Source organism: Rhineura floridana, chromosome 4 (assembly GCF_030035675.1).
Source record: "Rhineura floridana isolate rRhiFlo1 chromosome 4, rRhiFlo1.hap2, whole genome shotgun sequence".
In the NCBI taxonomy this organism is placed as follows: Eukaryota; Metazoa; Chordata; class Lepidosauria; order Squamata; family Rhineuridae; genus Rhineura; species Rhineura floridana.
In genome coordinates, this window is record NC_084483.1 from 183,749,276 (window position 1) to 183,772,144 (window position 22,869).

The 22,869-nt window shown below is 42.2% G+C and overlaps 1 protein-coding gene across 4 annotated transcripts in view; it reads left to right on the forward strand.

Annotated features, from left to right (window-relative positions):
* PRKCE (protein kinase C epsilon) overlaps positions 1–22,869 on the forward strand; it is a 472,683-nt gene that overhangs the window by 301,079 nt on the left and 148,735 nt on the right. For 3 of the 4 annotated variants that reach the window (XM_061625425.1, XM_061625428.1, XM_061625427.1), the window contains exons 3-7: positions 11,395–11,554; positions 13,572–13,606; positions 16,278–16,363; positions 19,413–19,523; positions 20,674–20,803. In XM_061625425.1, the coding sequence (XP_061481409.1) occupies positions 11,395–11,554; positions 13,572–13,606; positions 16,278–16,363; positions 19,413–19,523; positions 20,674–20,803 (522 nt within the window). The remainder of the gene's footprint in view (positions 1–11,394; positions 11,555–13,571; positions 13,607–16,277; positions 16,364–19,412; positions 19,524–20,673; positions 20,804–22,869) is intronic. The other variant, XM_061625426.1, reaches the window with a different exon arrangement.

Genomic DNA, 22,869 nt, shown 5'->3' on the forward strand with positions numbered 1-22,869 from the left:
CTCGGGTTTGGTGTTGCGATCCCCCAAATTTATGGTATTGGGGGATCTCAACATTCATGCCGAGACCGCTTTGTCTGGGGCGGCTCAGGACTTCATGGCCTCCATGACAGCCATGGGGCTGTCTCAATTTGTTACTGGCCCTACGCATATTTCGGGGCACACTCTAGACTTAATTTTTGCTACTGGAGCAGGGGATGGTGATCTGGGAGTGAGGGATTTTACATCTATTCCTCTGTCATGGACAGATCATCGCCTATTGAGGTGTAGGCTCACAATGTTTTCTCCCCTCTGCAAGGGTGGAGGACCAATTAAGATGGTCCGCCCCCGGAGACTAATGAATCCTGAAGGTTTTCAGAAGGCTCTGGGGAGTTTTCCGGCTGATAAAACTGACGCTCCTGTCGAAACCCTGGTCAATCTGTGGAATACGGAAATGACCCGGGCAGTTGACACGATCGCCCCGGTGCGCCCTCTCCTCTGCAGAGCTCAATTGGCTCCGTGGTTTACCCCGGAGCTAAGAGTGATGAAGCAAGAAAGGAGACGGCTTGAGTGCAAATGGAGACGAACTCCCGACGGCTGTGGTCTTGCACTTGTGAAGATCTCTACCAAGCTCTATGTGAAGGCGGTGAGGGCAGCGAAGAAGCAGTACTTTGCTGCCTCCATTCAGTCATCTTCTAACCGCCCAGCGGAACTTTATAAGGTTGTTCGGGGACTTTTACACTCTGGTCCTCAGAACGCAATAATACCATCAATAGCCCGCTGTAATGAGTTTGCGAGACACTTCCAAGATAAGATCACAAACATCCGCCGGGACCTTGACTCCAATATTGTAGCAGTTGAGCCTAATGAGGTGTCCGGAGCACAGTCCTGTCCTGTTTTATTGGATGAATTTCAGTTGGTTCAGCTCGAGGACGTGGACAAGGTGCTTGGACAGGTGTGGGCGACCACTTCTGCTCTGGATCCTTGCCCCTCATGGCTAATAAAAGCTAGCAGGAACGGAACAGCCGGATGGGCCAAGGAGGTGATCAATGCCTCTTTACGAGAGGGAGTGGTACTACCCTGCCTGAAACAGGCGGTGGTGAGACCGCTCCTAAAGAAACCCTCCTTGGACCCTGAAAATCTTGACAACTATAGACCGGTAGCAAATGTTCCGTTCCTGGGCAAGGTTTTAGAGCATGTGGTCGCTCACCAGCTCCAGGCTCTCTTGGATGAAACTGATTATCTGGATCCATGTCAATCGGGCTTTCGGCCGGGGTTTGGTACAGAAACAGCCTTGGTCGCCCTGTATGATGACCTCTGTCGGGAGAAAGACAGAGGGAGTGTAACTCTGTTGGTTCTCCTTGATCTCTCAGCGGCTTTTGATACCATCGACCATGGTATCCTTCTGGGACGTCTTGCAGACTTAGGAGTTGGAGGCACTGCTTGGCGGTGGCTGTGCTCCTACCTCAAGAATCGTCTCCAGAAGTTGGTGCTTGGGGAGCATTACTCGAGTCCCTGGATACTCCAATATGGGGTCCCACAGGGTTCAGTTCTGTCCCCCATGCTCTTTAATATCTATATGAAGCCGCTGGGCGAGGTCATTAGGAGATTTGGAGTGCGTTTCCAGCAATATGCTGATGATACGCAGCTCTACTTCTCCTTTTCATCTTCTTCAGGTGAGGCTGTTAATGTACTAAACCACTGCCTGGCCGCGATAATGGACTGGATGAGAGCTAATAAACTGAGACTCAATCCTGACAAGACTGAGATGCTGTTGGTGGGGGGGCTCTCTGCCCAGATGGTTGATGTCCGACCTGCCCTAGATGGGGTTACACTCCCCCTAAAGGAGCAGGTCCGTAGTTTGGGGGTCTTATTAGATCCGCTCCTGTCACTGGAGGCTCAAGTAGCCTCGGTGGCACGGAATGCGTTCTACCAGCTTCGGCTGGTAGCCCAACTACGACCCTATCTGGATAGGGAGAACCTTGCCACAGTTATCCATGCTCTGGTAACCTCTAGATTGGACTACTGTAATGCACTCTACGTAGGGTTACCTCTGAAGACGGTTCGGAAACTTCAGCTGGTGCAGAATGCTGCGGCCAGAGTTCTTACTGGGACAAAAAAATTTGATCATGTCCTGGCCCAGCTGCACTGGCTACCAATATGTTTCCGGGCCAGATTCAAAGTGTTGGTTCTTACCTATAAAGCCCTTAACGGCATCGGACCGCAATACCTGGCGGAACGCCTCTCCCGCTATGTACCTACCCGGTCGCTGCGCTCGACGTCGAAGGCCCTTCTCCGTGTCCCAACGCATAGGGAGGCACGGAGAACGATAACTAGAGCTAGGGCCTTCTCAGTGGTGGCCCCCGAACTATGGAACGCCCTCCCTGATGAGATACGCCTGGCGCCTTCTTTGTTATCTTTTCGGCGCCAGGTAAAGACCTACCTCTTCGCCCAGGCATTTTAAAAATTTTAAAATTTGAATTTAAAATTGAAAATTTTTAATTATGTTTTATTGTGTATTGTATTTACATTGTATTTAATATATTTACTTGTATTTTAACCTGTTTTATTATGCTGTACACCGCCCTGGGAGCTTATTGCTATAGGGCGGTCTAAAAATGTAATAAAATAAATAAATAAATAAATAAAATGCCCAAGGGCCCCGGCATTCCTGGAGCCGGCCCTGCATCGTAGATAGGAAAGGCATGCCTAGTTCTAACTAACTAAGTTGGAGGCACAATGCCCAGACTTGGGTGTTGCCCTCATAGCTCAGGAGAGAGAACAAAGATGTCTCCTCTCTCCTTGGACAGTCGAAGAAGACAACAAAGGAAGGAGGGGCAGGTCAGCTTCCCTGAGCATATCTGTTTACAATGGAAGGAAGTTAGGCAGAGAAGAGCACAGGTAAAGGTAGGCAAGCCTAGCCAGCTGGAGGACCCGAACTCTGTCTTCTGGAATAAACACAAAAGAACCCAAACAGGCGTTGCTCTTGCCCCACTTCCAACACTAACAGGCCGGCATTGATTCGAGTTCGTTTTGTATCCATTAGCCGCTGCTTTACTGATCTCTGGGGGTTTTTTGCTTGGAAAAATATTGATATTAATATCAATATTTTGAAGGAAATATATATATTGAAGGAAATACCAATAAATTATTGTTCTTACAGTTGATGTTTAAGAGGTGGATTCTTTTAAAGTCTGTTTTCAAAAATAGCAATGGAAATTTGCTACACTAAAATCCGATCCTCAGCAATTGAGAATAAGTGAATTAATGGAAAATTTGGTACCAGATCCGAATTGGGCAGAATTCTAGTACATCCCTAGTTCAGGGTGCCTTGAACACATGTTCAGCCCAGGAACTTGTTTTCAAGACCGGAACTGATCTCACATGCCTTTCACACACAAATCCATTCCCTAGCTCTACACCCCTCCTCCACAACTTGTTTTGTTTCAGCAATCTAATTTTTTTTTGTATGCGGGAAGCATTTTTGTTAAACTATTTGGAGTCAGAATCTCTTGCTGATCTGCTGCAAATCACCCCGAGATCTACCAATAGATCCTGATCTACGATCTGCCCTTCCCTGACCTAAAGTAACTGGCAAATGTAACATATGAGAAGCCATTTGTTGTGTGTCTGTTTAAACAGAAAAGTGCAAGGATTCTAAGATTCTTCTGGAAGGTGACATGCAACACCCACTTCAGTAAGGTTTCTTGCTTTCCCCTATATATCAGCATACTGAACAGAAACAGCCAGAACAACTAAAAACTGCTTCTGCTGTTACAGAAATTGTAGCCAGCTGCATCTGAATATTGCTCAGGTTCACTCTAAGGTCTTTTTCATTAATGATTATTTGTGCTTATGATGCTGTTGGGCAGTTATATGTGATTCCACTTTCAATACTGTTTGAGACTGCAAATGTTTTGGGGCAGTCATACTGCTTTGTTTCCATTTGGTGCATGCCCTGTAGCTTCCTGCTGAAATCCTGTAACTGTTTATACCATAAATATTCCACAAGTTCTCTTCCTCCCTCTCCCTCTCTCTCTCTCTCACACACACACTCACCCATTTTTGCACTATTGTGCAAGTGCCCCTCCAAACATCAATAATGCAGTAACCTTGGGGAAGCATTGCAGAACAACTAATAAAGCGGAATGTGTGGACGCTCAAGTATAAATCCACCACTAATGCACCATTATTGTGTTAATGACATATTGGAGAATATACCTGCTAAAAACACCGCATGATTGTAAGCATGTCCATAGGTGATCGAGACTCTGGCAACTCATGGCTAGAAGAAACTAAATGTATAAACTGACCCTTAGGGATTCTGTTTGCAGGAATGGTTTCTGCCAGAATGTCTTGTATGAAGCAGTTTGCCTGTAAATATCTGTGTAGTGGAAATCATTGTTGTGTGAGTTAGAATCTTGTGTTGATATGCATGAGACATGCCTGGAAAAATTCAGGACAAGGATCTGTGTGAGTCTAGCCCAGGACCAGCACACTTGGAATGTGAGCAGACTTGCAGAAGTTGACTTAGGCCTTTGCAGGGTTAGGCATTGACAGAGTACTAAGAATGAGCTAAGCAAGCAGACATTAGCGGTTGGATTTTTTCCAATCTGGATTCTAGGCATGCTTTGGTATGGGCACATCATTTGTCACCTTGGTGGATGACCTTTGCCAGGGAGCCCTCTTGGTTCTGCTGGACCTCAGAGCAGCTTTCAATAACATTGGTCATGGTATATACTTCTGGGTCATCTGTCAGGGATGGGAACTGAGGGAATCACCTTGTGAGAGCCATAGAATTCAAGCTATTCAACTCACAAATCCCAGAAGGTGATGCTGGGGGTACTTTTGTGTGTTCCCTTGGATACTGGCCTAAGGGGTACCTCAAAGATAGCCAATGTGGGGCCCTCCAATGGTTGTTGGGATTCCAGCTCTCATCGATTGACCACCTGGCTGGGGCTAATACGTCCGACAACATCTGGGGGGCGTCATGTTGGCTACTCCTGTTTTATTCCACCCCTTATGCTAATTAATATCTACTTGAAAGTGCTGGAAGAGATCTTCTGGGGATTTGTGTTTGGATGACATCAGTATGCAGATGATATCCAACTCTTTCTTTCCTTTTCATCTGATACCAAGGAAGTAACAGAAGTTTTAAGCTGGTGCCTGGATGGAGTAATGGGTTGATATGGGCAAATAAACTGAGGCTTAATCCAGACAAGACAGTAGGAGCGCTGAACTAGGAGTTGAAAGAAGGGGATTTTATCGTGCTTTACTGTGTATTTTGTTAAACATGTTGTTCACCACTTTGGGGGGCTTTGGGCTAAAAAGAGCTATGTAAGTGAATTGTAATGATCATCATCATCTCCCTACTTTTTCACTTGTTATAACTCCCTGCTCTTAATATTCTAATTTTCATTATTTCTATTGTTTTTCTAAAAATATATAAATTATTTTTGTTATTGTGTGTGTGTGTGTGTATATAGATATAGATATAGATATATATAGATAGATATATAGATAGATATAGATATATATTTGTTGTTGTTGTTATTTAGATTTATATCCGACCCTTTCTCCCAGCAGGAGCTCAGAGCAGCAAACAAAACCGCTAAAAACACTTTGTCATAAAAACAGACTTTAAAATATGTGAAAACAAAACAACCATTAAACACATATTAAAACAAAACATCTTTTAAAACATTTTTAAAAGCTTTAAAAACATCTATTTTTTTAAAAAAAAGAAGGTTTAAACACACATTAAAAAGCAGTTCCAACACAGATGCAGACTGGGCTAAGATACCTACTTAAAAGGTTCATGTAATTATATACAACACAGCAACTGAAGAGGTAAGTTGTTGCCTTTGAAAGCTTTGTAATTAGTCTCAAGGAGTCAGCAAATACATTTCTCTTCATTATTGTATTTATTATTTTTTCTTTGTTCGAGAAATTTTTTAAGCCACTTTTAATTTATTTATAAAGAAAAGTGGGTAGAAATTTCTAAATAATAATGCTACCAGTGGGCCTCGCTGGGGATAGGGCTATTGGTGGTTATGGTGCTGCTGCTGCTATTGCTGCTGTTGTTATTAATTAAATAATAATCATTTCAAACTACATATTTGATGTTGGTATACAGAGACTAATTAACTTAAAATTCTGCTTGTCTTTCTAAAGAAGCTCTTGATGCTACTCAAAATAAGATCTTTTTAGGGCTGGTTAGCAGTGCAATCGTAAGTCGAAAAGAACAGAACCATTCAGCAGCCTTATATCTAGTTGCCAGGCAGTTAAATTAGAGTTTGTTTAGCCAATTTCTAAATCAGATATGAGGAACATCCAGTAGAATTAATATTTCCTTTGCAAATGTCACTGTTTCCTTACAAAATATTGATATTGATATCAATATTTCTTGCAAGGGAAAAATCATGGATTGGTATAAGCAGCGGTTAGCAGACAAAGAACAGACTCAAACAGATACTGGCCTGTTAGGTTGATGGAATGCTTTTGAAACCGGCACCAACCAACGGATCCCATTCCATATTTGTGTTTGTGTGAGAGAGAGTTCCCACCTCCAAAAAATCTCTTTGTATAATAATAATCCAGTCCTCCCCCCTCATTGCGAGCATGACAGCTGTTTAGCACAAGGGGATGCTGCCCTCCCTGCCTCCTGTTCCCAGTGCTGTTGTTGCAGTCAGGCTTAGCTCCAGATTTGGTGAGCGCTCTAGTTAAGTGCCCTCTGGTAGTCCTCCCCTCCTGTGTCATCAGATTCTCCTGATGGGTGATCAGCAGCACTCCAATGAGTGTTGAAGTCACCATGTGAATTCCCCACAACAGTGCTCCAGAGTGATTAGCACCTGCAGGGCTGCCACTGCCAACCTTAAGCTCCCACAACCTTGCTGCTGCCTTGCCCCATCTGTATCCTGGTATGTGGAAGGACTGCTTCCACCAAGACGGTGGCACTGGTGTCTAATCACACCGTTGCTGTGGCAGAAGGGGACAAAGGTGGCTTCTTGCAGCAGTGCTGCAAGCCTGGCATCCAGTCTTGTGCCACACTGTTAATGTGCAGCAACTCACAGTAATTGGCAGTAACTAAATAAATCTTATTATGCCTCATTTCTTAATGAAACGGCAGGATTTGTAACGTAAATTGAAGCAGTGTGAATGTGAAGTGTCAGCACACTGTCTGCATCAGATGTAAATTCATTGTCAAGATGAGGAAACGAGTGATTCTATCAGCATATTCAATTCCAAATGCCAAACATTCTGCATATTTTCTAAGAGGCAAGCAGGATACAGTGTGATATATGCCAGGCTATTGATGGGCCCACATTTTTTTCCCCCTAGGGTTCCCTCCGTACACTGAAGTGGTCATTTTCTGAAAACTGGGATGCAACCATTTCATCTTTGTCTTCAGCTATTGTGCTAAATTAAACACTACCAGGGGAGGGGGGCACAACAAGCACAGAGATCACACAGACATATTTTGGTTTCCAGCTGCAACTCCACTGTCAAAGTGAAGCCACAAGGCTGCTGTACTGATGCTTCCAGCTGTGTTACACTTCACTGAATGAGACACACACACACATTCTTTTCACTTGAGGGGAAAAAACACAGGGAGGAAAATATGAACCAACCACTGTCAATTTCAGGGGCACATCTAAGGGCACAAGCCCCAAAGGTTCATATCCTGATATTCTCACTGGATTAAGTAGCAACATCTGATAACAGTGGCACAAACCTTAATGAATTTGACTTGTTGGATAACTAGTAGAAAAATCTGATACTTTGAAAGGAAATATTGCTAAAATTATTGTTCTTAATATCGATATTTTACAGCCTCCCCCCCCAAAAAAAATCTGTTTTCAAAAATAGCCGCAGAAAATTGCTACATAAAAATCCAATCTGCAATGACCGAGAATAAGCAAATTAATGGAAAATTTGGTACCAGATCCGAATTGGGTGAAATTTTAGCATATCGTTCATGTGTGTGTGTGCATGCAAACAAACAAACATCGTCAAAATAGATTAAAGATGAGTAACCAATCCATCTATGGAATATCAGCTGGCATGCTAGCATGCTCACAATACACACACCTGTCACAATGCAAAAGGCAAAAGGTGTGGCAGAAACTATGAGTTTCTTACTTGAAATCCGTTTGGGATGTGTATGAGAATGGAGCCCATCCACCAATCCTTGCTGACCAGGAAAAAATATATTTGCTGTTAGAATTGGCCCCTTGGCCTTTGATCTTGGTTTAGTTTATACCTGTGACAGAAGTGATGCGAAAAGAAAAGTACTTCTCAGCAAAACTTCGCAGTACAGATACTGATTCCTAATAGTAGACTGGGGAGACCAGGCATCTTTTGAGATATAGTCAAATATAAGAAGTTAATCTAGATCTGCTCTGTGTCATCTGTTTACTTGATAAACAGAGCCTGTATCCTTAGTCGTATCTGCTAATGAATTCATTTATTCAGTCAACAGCCTGATGGAAACAGAGATGTGGAGAAAACAGAGTTTGAAAGCAGCACATATTTTGATTGATTTATTGATTGGTTTCATGGGATGAATGCATATATATTCTTTGATAACTGGCACATTTTGTCAGGATGGGAGTTATTCTCAAGATTCTGATCATGTGAACCACGGGTAGAGAACCTGTGGCCCTCCAGCTGTTGGACTACAATTCCCATCATACCTGGCGTCCAACAACTTCTGGAAGACCACAGGTTTCCCATCCCTGATGTAAACTTTTACCTCTCATTCCTACAATCAGTTGTGACATTAATGACACATGTGACATTAATGACACAGCTTTGTCCTTAAGTCCAGATTATTTTATTATTTTTAATAAATAGCCATTGTGGCGGGCCCAGTCTGACTGAAGACCCTAATGTGGAGGGCAGGACAATGTTGGCCCCTCTGGATCTAGAGGGGACCTGCAACTTGCATTGTCAAAAACGGTCCCATTGGAACAGTTGCACTTGTTTGGTAGTACAAATTGCAGACATGAGGCACCCAGTCTGGATCAAATCCACTGCAGGGTGCAACCCCCCCCCCCGGTCTCTCACAGTAGAATCCTGCTCAGTACTGGTAGTTTGTAAAAATCATGTACATACACACCAACCCAAATGCTGTACTTAAAAGCTGAGCTGTGTGACTAAGATAAAATGTAGTCTGACCCTTAGTTAAGCAATCGTCAGCTACTATGATCCCGTTTTCCTCCACCAACACCATCATCATCTTTACTAACCGCCCTTCACCCCAAGGTCGCAGGGCAGGTTACAACAATTTTAAAACAAAACATTTAAAACATTTAAAAAATAACCAATAATGTAGTTTCATAGACAATGTGAATAATTTGTAGAAGGTCCCACTATACAGGATTACATTTAAAAGACAGAGTAATTATAATGTGTGTGTGTTATTGTTGTCTTATCAAAAGATTGTTTTCTTTGTGGCAACATCTCCCCATGAAAATGATTGTATAAATTCTGTTTTGATTTTCCTTGCATTGATGTGTAATGTCCCAGCGACAAACATTTAAATTCTGTGCCACAATAATACAAATTCTACAGCAACAAATGCTGCAGGTTCTGTAAAATGCACAATTGATGGAAATTAAGTACATTCATCTTACTTTACATAATTCATTTTGCTGCTAGGAAATTAAGTATATTCATCGTATTTTACATAATTCATTTTGCTGCTAGGCAAGCAGGCATTGAACCTTATTGGTTCACTGAAAAGTAGCCATGGGCAAGCAATGGGCAAGTCACTTTGGGTCAATTTTGTGAGAAAAGTGACCAAATTATTATTATTATTATTATTATTATTATTATTATTATTATTATTATACAATGGTAATAAGAATCAGCATCATCTCCCCCTGCTTTGATTTCGAATGAGTTTTTTTCAGATAGAGTTCAGACTAATTCAGATTATCCCAGCATTCCAAGCAAAGGTGCTATTGTATTCCCTGTGATAGCATCAGGTACAGGAAGCTTCCCTGGAAGCCTCTCATTCATTGCCTCCCTTTCTCAAACTAGCTTGCCCTAGAAGAAAGAGTAGCATCAGGAGTGGCTCACCTTAGGGTCTTCATCCTCCTCCATTGTCTCCTGGCAGCTTGGGGTATATAATTCCAAATGCCTCCTGGCTAAATCCATTGAGCCTAGAAACATTTGAAACTACATATCCCTGGCATCCCTGAAGCAATATGTTTTCCCAAGTAGGGATGGAAGAATCTCTCCGTTTGGTTTCTCTTGGTTTCTCATTGTTCCAATCTTGAATTCAGTTTTCCAGGTGTCTGCAGCAATTTGCGATTTAAAGAAAAAAGAAATCCACCTGAATATTCTTCAGCATTTTAGTGCAGATTTCTCCTAATAAACACATTTTTGTCTGCAATTTTGAATAAAGTACACATTCTGCAAACAGTTTATCCTAATGTAATGCATATTTTCACTAACAGATTCAATTTTATGCACATTTCCCCCTATTATATTATATGCATTGTTGTATCCATTGTTTGGTTGGAGAACTGCATAGCAAAATTCAGATAAATGTGAATTTTGAAGGATGGCTGTGTTTTAGTTCTTACATTGTTTCAGAAAGTGTGCATTTGATGAATTCAGCTTTAAATGCAAACTGAACTGGAGTTTTCCCCCATTCCTACTTCCAAATGTCAATGGATTGGGCCAGGAAGCATTCAGAATTATATATCACAAGGTTCTTTACAATTCTGAGCCAGAGATGAACTTTGGGGAAGCGGGGACAGTGCTCACCTCATATATGAACCAAGTATCAGGTAACCTCCCTGGTAGACTGTGAGAATGCTGTGGACATAATATATAATACATCTGTGGACACAATAAGCTGTGGATATAATATATCTCGACTTCAGCAAAGCTTTTGACAAAGTGCTGCCCCGTGATATTCTGATTAACAAGCTAGCTGAATGTGGGCTGGATGGAACAACTATCAGGTGGATCCACAGTTGGCTACAGAATCGTACTTAAAGAGTGCTTATCAATGGTTCTTTCTCAAACTGGGGGAAGGTAACAAGTGGGGTACCACAGGACTCAGTCCTGGGCCCAGTGCTCTTCAAAATCCTACCGAGTCCCTCTTTGGCTTCAAATATTTCACCAGATGTTGCTGTATATGTTGAAGCCTGTATTTGCAGTCATAAGAACTAGAAACTTAAAAAAAACAAGTTAAGGTGCTCAACATGCTGGGATCTGCACAGAGAACCACATACTGTGGCTGTTGTCCATCTGCAGAGAAATCTGGAATAACCAATGTCTATGGGGAATTTATGGTCTATGGGGAATCAAACTGCAGCTGCACATTCTATTTCAGCTTTTGTGTCTTGAGATGTTTCTGTGCTGACTTTCTTTCCCTCTCTTTCTTTTTGTTCTCTCTAGCACCCAAAGACAATGAAGAACGAGTGTTTAGGGAGCGGATGCGGCCCAGGAAGCGCCAGGGGGCAGTGCGACGTAGGGTCCACCAGGTTAATGGGCACAAGTTTATGGCCACCTACCTTAGACAACCAACTTACTGTTCACATTGCCGAGACTTTATATGGTAAATATTTTATATTATTTTGTTACTGGGAATCAACTAGCTCAGAGGTAGACCAAATGAGGCCCAGAATGGGTCCCAATTTGGCCTGTGAGACTGTTTTCACACAAACCACAGCCACCTATCCCACACCTGATGACATATTTGGCAGCAGGGTCACATCCACACTATATATTTGAAGCACATGTATTTCCCCAAAGAATCCTGGGAACTGTAGTTTGCCCTTCATAAAGTTACAGTGGCTGGCACCTTTAACAAATTACAGCTCCCAGGAATCTTTGGGGTAAGTCATGTGCTTTAAATGTGCATTAAATATATGGTGTGGATATGATCCAGATGTGGGGCACATAGAGATGCAGCTGCTCAGAAACAATCAATGCCTTAAAGTGCACTTCTGATTACTCTTTGGCAAGCAAGACTTGCTGTCAGTGCTGATCAGCTGCCCAAAAGCAACATTTGCTGTAAGCATCAATTAGCCATTTAGCACTTACAGCAACCCCCACTGAAATCAGGTGTGCTATGGAGTTCCTGACTGGGTACTCTATAGTGCAGCTGATCCCTGCCCAAAGCAGGCTTACTGTAAGCACTGATCAGCTGATTGGCACTTAACAGCAAGCTCGTAAGTGGGGCATGCTATAAATGCATATATTCCTTTGCATTTAATATTCCTTTGAATTCAAGCTGGCAGTGCAAAGGATCTTCCTCCAGAGGTGTGGCTCAAGCCACAAAGGGGAAAAAATACTTTGGGACACCTGACATCATTGTGATTGACAGGTGGACAACCCCACCCACCAGTCAAAATGGGCTACTTCTGGGCAGACATACATAGGACTGTAAGGTTTTTAAGTCAGAATGTTGATTAGTTCAGGCAGGGGACTGTTCCAGTATGTTGACTTTTGCTGTCTCCCAACAGTGGGAAGAATGGTTGTCTGAATCCTGCCTCTCTCTCTCTCTCTCTCTCTCTCTCTCTCTCTCTCTCTCTCTGTCTCTCTCTCTCTCTCTCTGTCTCTGTCTCTGTCTCTCTCTCTGTCTCTCTCTCTGTCTCTGTCTCTCTCTCTCTCTGTCTCTCTCTGTCTCTGTCTCTCTCTGTCTCTCTCTGTCTCTCTGTGTGTGTGTGTATACATGGCAGTGATATGGGATCTCATTCCTCTCATATCTGTAATGGAAATGTACTGTGTAACTGGCCCTACCTCCATCAACAATGCCTCTTGCTCTCATGTTGCACTTGTGGCAGGGAAAAGGTTACCACCTACAGCCTCTCTGGTCTTTGCAGTACTAAAACAGAAGAGGTAGCTCTTTCAAATGTTCTTTTGAATTACAACCATTAAAGTGGGGGTGGCTAACCTGTGGTCTTCCCTGTGTTGCTGAATTACAACTTCTATCATCTCTGTCTATTGGCCATGCTGGCTGAGGATGGAGTCCAACAACAGCTGGAGGGCCTTGCATTAAAGGAGAGGTGGCCAACCTGTGACTCTCCAGATGTTGCTAAAGTATAACTAACATCATATCTTGCTGTTGACCATGCTTGGTGTGGGGGCTGACGGAAGTTGGGGTCCAACAACATCTGGAAGGCTAAAGGTTAGCCACCCTTGCATTAAAGACTCAGAAGCACAAATTCTGGGCCAAGATCTGCAAATTATTTCAATGTTTTGAAACACACAATACCTTTTCTCATGTAATTTGGGGGGAGGGGAGAAGAGAAAAAAATGAGTGCTAAGGAGTCTTAGGAACTATCTATTTTAAACTTTGGCATGGATTCTTTTAGCAAAGTATAGCTTAGTGGCATTTTCAAAAATGTAGGAGGAAAACAAGGAGAAGAATCTCATCTGTGTAGCCAAGAGAAGAATCTCCTTGAATAACTAGGAATTTAGCCAGTGTAGCCCTCCAGATGGTGCATTCATCCCTGGCTATTTGCTGTGTTTCTTGAGCATGTCAACATTATTTTGTGAAAAATATGTCTAGCATTGCATTCTCAATTCCTAATTTGCACTATATGTGTGTTCTTGTTTTTAATCTGCAGGGGAGTAATAGGAAAGCAAGGGTACCAATGTCAAGGTAAGGAAAATTAAATATACAAATATAAACAGAAATACATAAGGAGCTAGCATTTTTGCTATTCATTGGTTCTTAGAATAGAGTCAGTGATTTGTCGCTTAGAGGAAATGACTTCTCTGCAGTTTTTTTAAAAAATTAATGGTCTCCACTACTTTTGGACTCCCCTGGATTGTTGAAGTGTAGAGAAATGTGGGCAGTCACCCTAATCCAGTGATTCTTTTCTGTTCTGGGTGTGCATGCTCCATGGGGGTCTTGCTACACAAAGAATAGGAGAAGATCAGCAGCACTGTTCTCCCGGTGCAGTAGCCTATACAGTTCTGAGTGTAAGAGCCTTACTGGATCAAACCAAAGTCCCACCTAGCCCTGCTTCCTATGGTAGTCAACAAGATGCTTTTGGGAAGCCTACAAATAGGGCTTGAAGGAATAGCCCATGGGTGGCTTGGCTTTTCAGATGTTGTTGGACTCCAACTCCCATCAGCCCCAGCCAACACAGCCAATGGTAAGGGATGATGGGAGTTCTAGTTCAGCAATACCTATTACCTAGTGAGGTAGTGGGCTCTCCGACACTGGAGGCATTCAAGAGGCAGCTGGACAGCCATCTGTCCGGAATGCTTTGATTTGGATTCCTGCATTAAGCAGGGGGTTGGACTTGATGGCCTTATAGGCCCCTTCCAACTCTACTCTTCTGTGATTCCATGACCATAGGTTGACCACCCCTGTAATACGCTAGTGGGTACACTACAGTGGATAGTGCATGAGCAATGAAGGAAGCCAGCTTCATAAATTGTGGTTTGAGGTTAGCTTGCTTCATCTGCCCATAGTTAAGATTTACCACAGTTTGTTCAGGTTCAGATGATATGGCAAGCTGCAGTTAATCTAAAGCTTCTGAACCCCTTCTTGAAGCTATGCTGGAGTAGGAGGGTGGAGCATGAACTCAAGGCTCACTGTGGTTTGTTCTTTAACATCTAAATCAGCTCATCCCTTTTTCTAGCTTGGAATGGACGAGTAAGAAATGTGTTTCCAGAAGTGACTCTGTACATGGCAAATGAACAGACTGTGCCTTTTCCACAATGTGAAGTCATTTGCATGTTTGTTTATATACTGCTTAATGTCAAAATAGGCTTCTTAGTGGTATGCAAGTATAAAAACCAATTACGATATATATATATATATATATATAAACCTCCATAATACACAATAAAACAACCCCATTAAAACATTAAAATAAAAATTCAATAATTAAAATATGCAATAAAATAATCCCATTAAAACAACACAGCAATTAAAACAGGAGGCTCAGCTTGAGAGATGATGGGAATGCCTATGCAAACAGGTGCATTTTGAAAAGCCAGTGGAATGCCAATACAGTTGAGGCCTCATGTATTCACTCAGGGTGGGTGTTCCATAACCCTGGTGACACCAGTGAAAAGGCATCACCACAATCTAATAATCATTAGGCCATAGGAAGACTAACCAGGTTCCATTTGTTGATCTTAATGTCCTTACCAGACAATTGATATGAAATGCTTACAATAACTTCTTGCTTCTTTTTCCTTGTAGGAAACTAAGAACAGATATTTTGACCTATTTTAAAATGTTGCAGGACCATAGTGATGTCAGCCATTTCTGCTCTCCGTTTGCTTAAGGAACTTTTAGGCCACCTTTTAGGGCCAAACCTCAAAAGGTGGCTTACATGATTTTAATGTAAAATGTAAAATCACAGCATTAAATAAAAATGCAGTAACCATAAAACATCATAAAAGAAGCAACAGAAATAAATGCACACACATATATATAGCAATATAACAACAATAGCAATAAATAACATTCAGCTGAGGATAAGTAGCATTAAAATAACACCAGATCAAGCAAAAGCAACTTGAAACAAATTGGTCTTTAATGCCTACCTGTATACTAATAACAATGGGGTCAAACACACTTTAGTGGGAATAGAGTTCCACAATCATGGGGCCACTGCTGAAAAGGCCCTCCCCCTCATGGCCATCAATCTAATGGACTTCACTGGCAGGGACATTAGTATGGTTTCTGCAGATGATCTCAAAGTGCGGGCAGGTGGTCCTGAAGTAGCCTGGTCCCAAGCTGTTTAGGGCTTTAAAAGTAAAAACTAGCACTTTTCATTGTGCATTTGCAAGTTCTCTATGTATGCTTTGGGGCCACATGATGCTTTTGATAGTAGCATTGGAGTAGCATCCAACGGATTGCATCCAACAAAGTTGTCCCATTTCTGCAAGGACTTTCCCTCCCTCTCTTCTCCCTGTGGGCCATCCATACACTCATCCATTTGCTCTGGAGGGTTTGGGGAACCTGCAGAAAAGATTTTGGCACATGCATGGAGAGGAGAGGGAGGGGAGGCTCCATTGCACAAGCAGAAGTCCTTGCACAAACAGAATGCCTTTGTGGGGTACAAACCTATCTTTTTGAAGACAGCCCCTCCCTAACTTTGTCTTGACTCAAATCAGGTACCTAACCCTAGTCCACACTTTGTTCTTAGGAAGACTTTGACTTTTCAGACCCCCTGGGACTAGAGGGAATGGGAAGGAGTTCTCCAGAATTTCCCCTTTTTTATTTTAAATTCTGTCCTTCACTCTGGACAAAATAATAAAGCTGCCTTTGTGAAAACTCAAGCTGTTACAGTTTCTCTTGTTTGCAGTTTGCACTTGCGTAGTCCACAAACGATGCCATGAGCTTATAATAACGAAATGTGCTGGACTGAAGAAGCAGGAAGCCCATGATGAGGTAAATATTTATAAAAGAAATGCTCTAGATAGAAGAGAGTTGTGCTTTTTTGTGGATTTTTTAAAATATATTGTCAGTCCAAGTCACTGCCACTTCTCCTATTTCTTAAAAGAGAGAGGGAAAAAGAGATGGATCTCATATGCTTCCTTCTAGACCAGTCTTTCCCAACTATGGGCCACCAGATGTTGTTGGACCATAATTCCCATCTTTCCTGACCATTGGCAATGCTGGCTGAGGCTGATGGGAGTTGTGGTCCAACAACATCTGGTGGCCCACTAGTTGGGAAAGGCTGGTCTAGACTCTACTTAGTACAACATTTTTGCATGAACTGCAGTGGCAGTGTCTATGCGATTATTGATATTGTTTCTTCTTAGAAAGAAAACCAGCCCTAGTATGGTAAGCTGACAGTCAGAAAAGCTCTGAAGTCTCAGAATGGAAATGGATGCTACTCACCCCAAATGGTGGCCGTGTCTTCAGAGCTAGCCCAAGAAATTTTGCTGCCTGTCACAAATGAAAAGATACCCCCACACGCTAGAGATGGACAATTTTGGTTTTCTCCGTTTCTCATTTATCCAATCTTAAATTCAGTTGTCTACATTTTTGCAGCAATCTGCAATTTTTTAAAACAAAAATCCTCATGAAAATTCACCAGGTCCAAATGTCTCCCAAGAAAAACATTTTGCATGCAGTTTTGACTAAGATACACATTTTATCAAGCAATTCCCCCTAATATAATGCATTTTGGTATATGGTACTATCACAAATATATTTTTATGTACATTTTCCCTTAATATGTGCATTTTGGTAAACATTGGTTGGAGAACTACATCTCAAAATTTGGAGAGGTGCGAATTTTGAAGGATGGATGTGTTTTGGCAAGTGTGAATTAGGCAGGTTCTCCTTCAAAAGCAAACTGAATCAAAATTTCTCCCCTACCCCTACAGCTCACCCTTCTTCCCCATACAGAAGCCAATTGGACTGACAGTTGAATCCTACTTCCGACACTGGTGATGGGGCAGGGTCTTTCACTGTATCTGAAGGCAGGGGTGTGTGTCACACCCAGTCCTCCAACAGAAGACAATAGCTTGAGGGGGTTGAGGGAATGGCAATGGGGAATTTATGACTACTGCCACCCAAATACCTGTAGCAGTTGTAATTCCGTAGAATTCAAATTGTAATACAATAAAATACAATATAAGAAATAAAAGTAATAAAAACACAAAAATAAATATGAATATTCAGTGCAATGAATGTGCCATCTTCCACCTTCAACCACAAATCCATAGACACACCACAGACCACCCTAATGAAACTCATGGTCCACAGACCACCTTTTGGGAACCCCTGCAATAAAATATGAAATAAAAAATATTAAAAATCTTACAGCACCTAGCACAGCACATTGCAATTGTGAAACCAGGCAAAAAAATCATTAAGTGGTCCACCAAGACGCCCAGCAATTTTCATGTGGTCCTTGGGGAAAAAAAGGTTTGGGAGCCCTTGAGATAGAACATTCCACTGCAGCATCTACTTTGGGATACCCGTTCCCATGACACCATTTTACATCAGAGAAGTATTGTACTTTCATCCTCTGCATTGTCTCCTAAAGCTTGCAAGCCAATGTTTGTGCTTTTTCAAAACATGATTTCTCGTGCCAGATGGTAAACTTATGCCATCTTTCTATGCCAGCAGGGATATGGGAGTTCCTGTGTTGATTTACATTCTCTGGCTCCAGACTACAGCAAGCTTTAAAGTGTTTCTGTATTAGTGCTTTTATTGTGTTAAAAAAACTCCTGGATAAAAGCCAGGGATAAGAAGGATTTTTGGAGGGCGGGAAGGCAGATATGCAACATATCTCTGTCTGCATTTGAGAACTTTTAAAAATAACCAATAGGTTGGTTATGTAGCACATGTGATTCATTTAGGGCAGTGTTCATGTTCTTTTACAAACTGCATTCTGTGGGATCCTGATGCTCCTTAAAAGGTGAACAGAGGGTCCTCATTAGGTTTGGCACATTAACCTGAAGGAGTTTCCACTGCTGATCTTCCCCCGCACTGTGCATAGGAAGCTGCCTTGCACAAACTCAGGCCATTGTTCCACCTGCCCCAATATTGTCTACTCTGACTGCCAACAGTTCTCCAGGAGCTCAAACAGAGCTCTTCCTCATTGTCTGCTGCCTGGTCCTCTTCAACGGAGACAGCAGGGATTAAACCTGGGACCTTCTACGTGCAAAGCATGTTCTCTACCACTGAGCATTTATACCTCTCTTGAAAGATACTTCCATCACATTATCCTTGATTAGATTTGATTTAATATTTGTGTGCTTCTTTTCCAGCATCAACCTTGAGCTCCAAGTGGCTCACAATAATAACAAAGCACTAAAAATTAGCAAACAACATTTCCGTCAATACAACCACACTAAAAAAATACAGTAGCACATCAGTAAAAACAAACAAGCTGATAAACAATGAATGCAGTGCAACGCAAACTCATACTAATCCAAACGTAGTTGATCAGAAATGGCAACTGAGACCAGCTCAGTGCCAGCTGGTGTAATCCTTCTGGGAAGGTGCTTCTTCATCCACTGCAGCAATACAATCTCAGGCAGCACAGTTCTAGGTCTAAACACAGAGGAGGCAAGGCTGGTCTCACTCAGTCATAGATGGAACACACAAAAGAACATAAGGAGAGCCTGCTGGATCAGCCCAGTAACTCATCTAGTCCAGCATCCTGTTTTCACAGTGGCCAACCAGATGCTTCTCTTGCAAACAGCAGCCCTCTCTAGGAATATAGGATGCTGCCTTAGACTTAAGTGGTATATGGGGGTACTATGCAAGTACATAACATTACATACAAGCCCAGTATGGTCTACTCTGACAGGCAGAAGTTCACCAGGGTCTCAGTCAGTGGCCTTTCCCATTCCCTTCTTCCTGATCCTTTTTTTAAGCGGAGATACTGGGGGTTGAACTTGGAACCTTTGACATGCAAAGCAATGTTCTGTCGCTCCATTTATAACTTATTTATAACTTATGTCCCTTGTATCATCAGTATACAGGTTATTTCTGCCATCAGCTGAATATTGGAGAAGGGTCGTGGCTCAGTGGTAGGGCATCTGGTCTGCATGCAGAAGGTCCCAGGTTCAACTTCTGGCATCTCCAGGTAGGGCTGGGAGAGACCTCCTGCCTGAAACCCTGGAGAGCCTCTGCCAGTCAGTGTAGACAGTATTGAGCTAAAAGGACCAGTGGTCTGATTCAGAATAAGGCAGCTGTCTATGCTGACTGGAAGTGGCTCCCCAGGGTGTGAGGCAAAGATGAGTACAGCCGCCTCTCCCTGTAGCAGTGAATAGCAACTATCCGTTTTTATGGGAGAAAGTGAAAGGGGTGCACCGTTGGTAGGGGCTAAATGCATCCTTCCCATGGTGACCCCAGAGATTAGGAATTCTGCATACCCCGATCCTCAGTCCTGTTTCTTGGTCAAGCTAGAGGAGTAGTAGCCAACATGGTGCCCTCCAGATGTTCTTGGAGTACAGTGCCCATCAGCCTAGGCCACCATTGCCAATGGTGGGACTTGCAGAACATCAAACTGGTTATCCATGGGCTAGGGTGTGGTGGAATGTTAGAAAATGGCTTTTTAGATACATAAGTGGAATCTGTAACAAAATGTTGCAGTATGGAGTGCTGCTGTTCAGGGTGCTAGCCAGCCAGCCGTGCTGTCTTCCAGGATACTCCATTCCTTCTTTATATTCCATTGGTTTCCTATCCACCCCTCCCTCATCACCATTTTGTGGCCACTGAGCAAGCTCAGTCCTCCCCTTAGGGGTTTCACCCCCACAAGTTCAAACTGCGGGGTTCCCCCAAGTGACTTGATTCCTCCCTCTTATGCTCAGATGGTACCATTTTGGCTATACAGAGATTGGCACTTGAGATAACTGAGTTCACGCTTGGTATATATCAGGGATGAAGAACCTGTGCAGTCCTCCAGATATTGTTGGACTCCAGCTCCCATCAGCCTCCAGCCAGCATGGCTAATGGTCAGGGATGATGGGAGCTGTAGTCTTAACAGCAGCTGGAGCAGCACACATTCCCCATCCCTGGTGTGTATGATAAATGTATATTTATTTATTAAATTTCTATCCCACCCTTCCTCCCAAAAGGAGCCCAGGGCGGCAAACAACAACTGATAAAACAATAAAAACAATTTAAAAACATAGTATATTTTAAAATATGATAAGTACTTTGCAAAATTAGATATACCAGTATGTGTAGTTTGGTGTTTTGTTTTGTTTTGTGATCTCATTATTTTTTGCCAGGTGGGCTCCCAGCGCTTCAGTGTCAACATGCCTCACAAGTTCAGCATTCACAATTACAAAGTGCCCACCTTCTGTGACCACTGTGGTTCGTTGCTCTGGGGTCTTCTGAGACAAGGTTTACAATGCAAAGGTAAGCCCTGTTCCCACTTTGGAGCTTGTGTTTCCCCATTAATAAGAAAACAAATTATAAAACAAATTATAAAATATAAGCAGGCTTTCCTTGATACATGACCCAGCTGTCTAGTACTCACTGTGGAAATTTATTCTTATTTCTATATTTTATATATTTTATATTTTCTCTTACATTTTAGCATTATTTGTTTATTAAATTCGTTAGCTGCTTTATACAAAAAAAGTCTCAAAGCAACTTAGCAAGGTAAAATCCAAACAGGTAAAATCAATTAAAAATCAAAACATTTAAAACAATGTATAATACAACATCCCTATATGCAACAATACAATGAGGAAAAGGCCAATCCACCCCTACCAGTTACACATATACTCCTTGATGTGTTTCGCTGTTCATTGATGATTAAGTGGTATATAAATTTGTACTAATAAATGCTTTAGCTTGCAGTCCTAATTTTACTTGCCTGAGAGTAAGCCCCATTGAATTCAATAGTACTTAGTTCTGAATAGGTTAGGATTGCACCCTTAGTCTGGGGCAAGCAGGGAACACTGCAGTCCTATACATATCTTCTCAGACTTCCCTTAAGTTCAGTGGGGCTTGGTACCAAACAAGAGAGTGTGGAATTGCAACCTTAGTTTTTCTGCTAGCATACTGTGTATCGATCTCTCCCCCCCCCCCCAAAAAAAGATAAAGTACACAGGCCACAATATAACAAAGAGTTAAGTGTCCTTGAGCCCATTGAACTCAGTTGGCTTAAGCATAGTCTGAAGTTTAAGAATTGTGGGCTTTTCCCCCCCATAAAATGCCACAATGAGTCAATATGAAGCTCCATATGGTATCATAAAACACTATGGCAATTGGCAATTAAACTAGTGGCAAATGGCAATTAAACTAGTGCTTCTTAAGAGCATACCCAAAAGCTTGTAATAAATAATTAAAGGAATAACCTACTTACCCTGGGAAAGAGATTTCTTTTTAAACTTAACTGAGCCAAGATGGCTCATGGCTCTACATCTATTTCCCTTGCAAACTGAAATATAGAAACAAGAGGTACTTCAAGGAAAATGTAAGTAAGGTTTTGTGGTACAGTTCCTGATTCAGAAAGCACATCACCCCAAAACAATGTGGGATCTTTGCCTTGCTTATTTACCCTACTCTTATCACTAACCATAATCAATACAAGATTGGCACAGTCCCACATGAGACCATTATTTTTAAAAATCATGAGGACTGGCACACCTAGCTTTTGTATAGTCTGCATGTTCCTTTTATCATTTGCATAGCAATTGGAATTTGCAAAGTGCTTTATTACTTCAGCCCTTGCAACAATCCTGTGAGGTAGGTCACTATTGCTCTCATTTTGCAGATGGTGAATTGAGAGATGATGACTTGCCAGAGGCCACACATAATGAGTATGTGACAGATATGGAACTGAAATCTAGATCTCTCAAATGCAAAGTCTGCCTCTCTCTATCCTTTCAAACAGACTGGTTTCCAAGCCTCTACTTTACCTAAAACAAGTCCAAATATAACCACACCAGAGGAGTTTAACACCAACCCTGTACTGACCTTTGAAAAAGTTTTAATTTTCTGGATGCCACCAAATACCTGGGTGTCTGGGGTAGCTAGGGACCTGGATTTCTCCAATATGATCACACATGTTAATTTTTTTGAGTGACCAGTTTCTCATACTTTGCCCTCTCATTTTCACACGGGGAGCAATTTATCTGAAATAGCAACCATGAGGAAAACATCAAATACTGACTGCATCTGAGTACATGCTTGCCTGTCTGCAGCAAGCGGACCAAAACCAACCCTGAATATTTCAGAAAAAAAGAGCAGGATAAATGGAGTCAGTTGGCAACAGCTGCTGTTGGCTTATTCAGTTCTTGGCTGAAAGGCAGGATGCCTCCCCATCTTCTTATGTTCACTTAATTGGATTACTTGGATCTTTTTTTAAAAAACTTTTAATTTATTATGTTTCGAGAACATGGAGAGTGGTGCTACTGTGAGTGGTCACAGAGTTCAACATAAGCTCTGCAGCATCTCTAGTTATTAGGATGTAT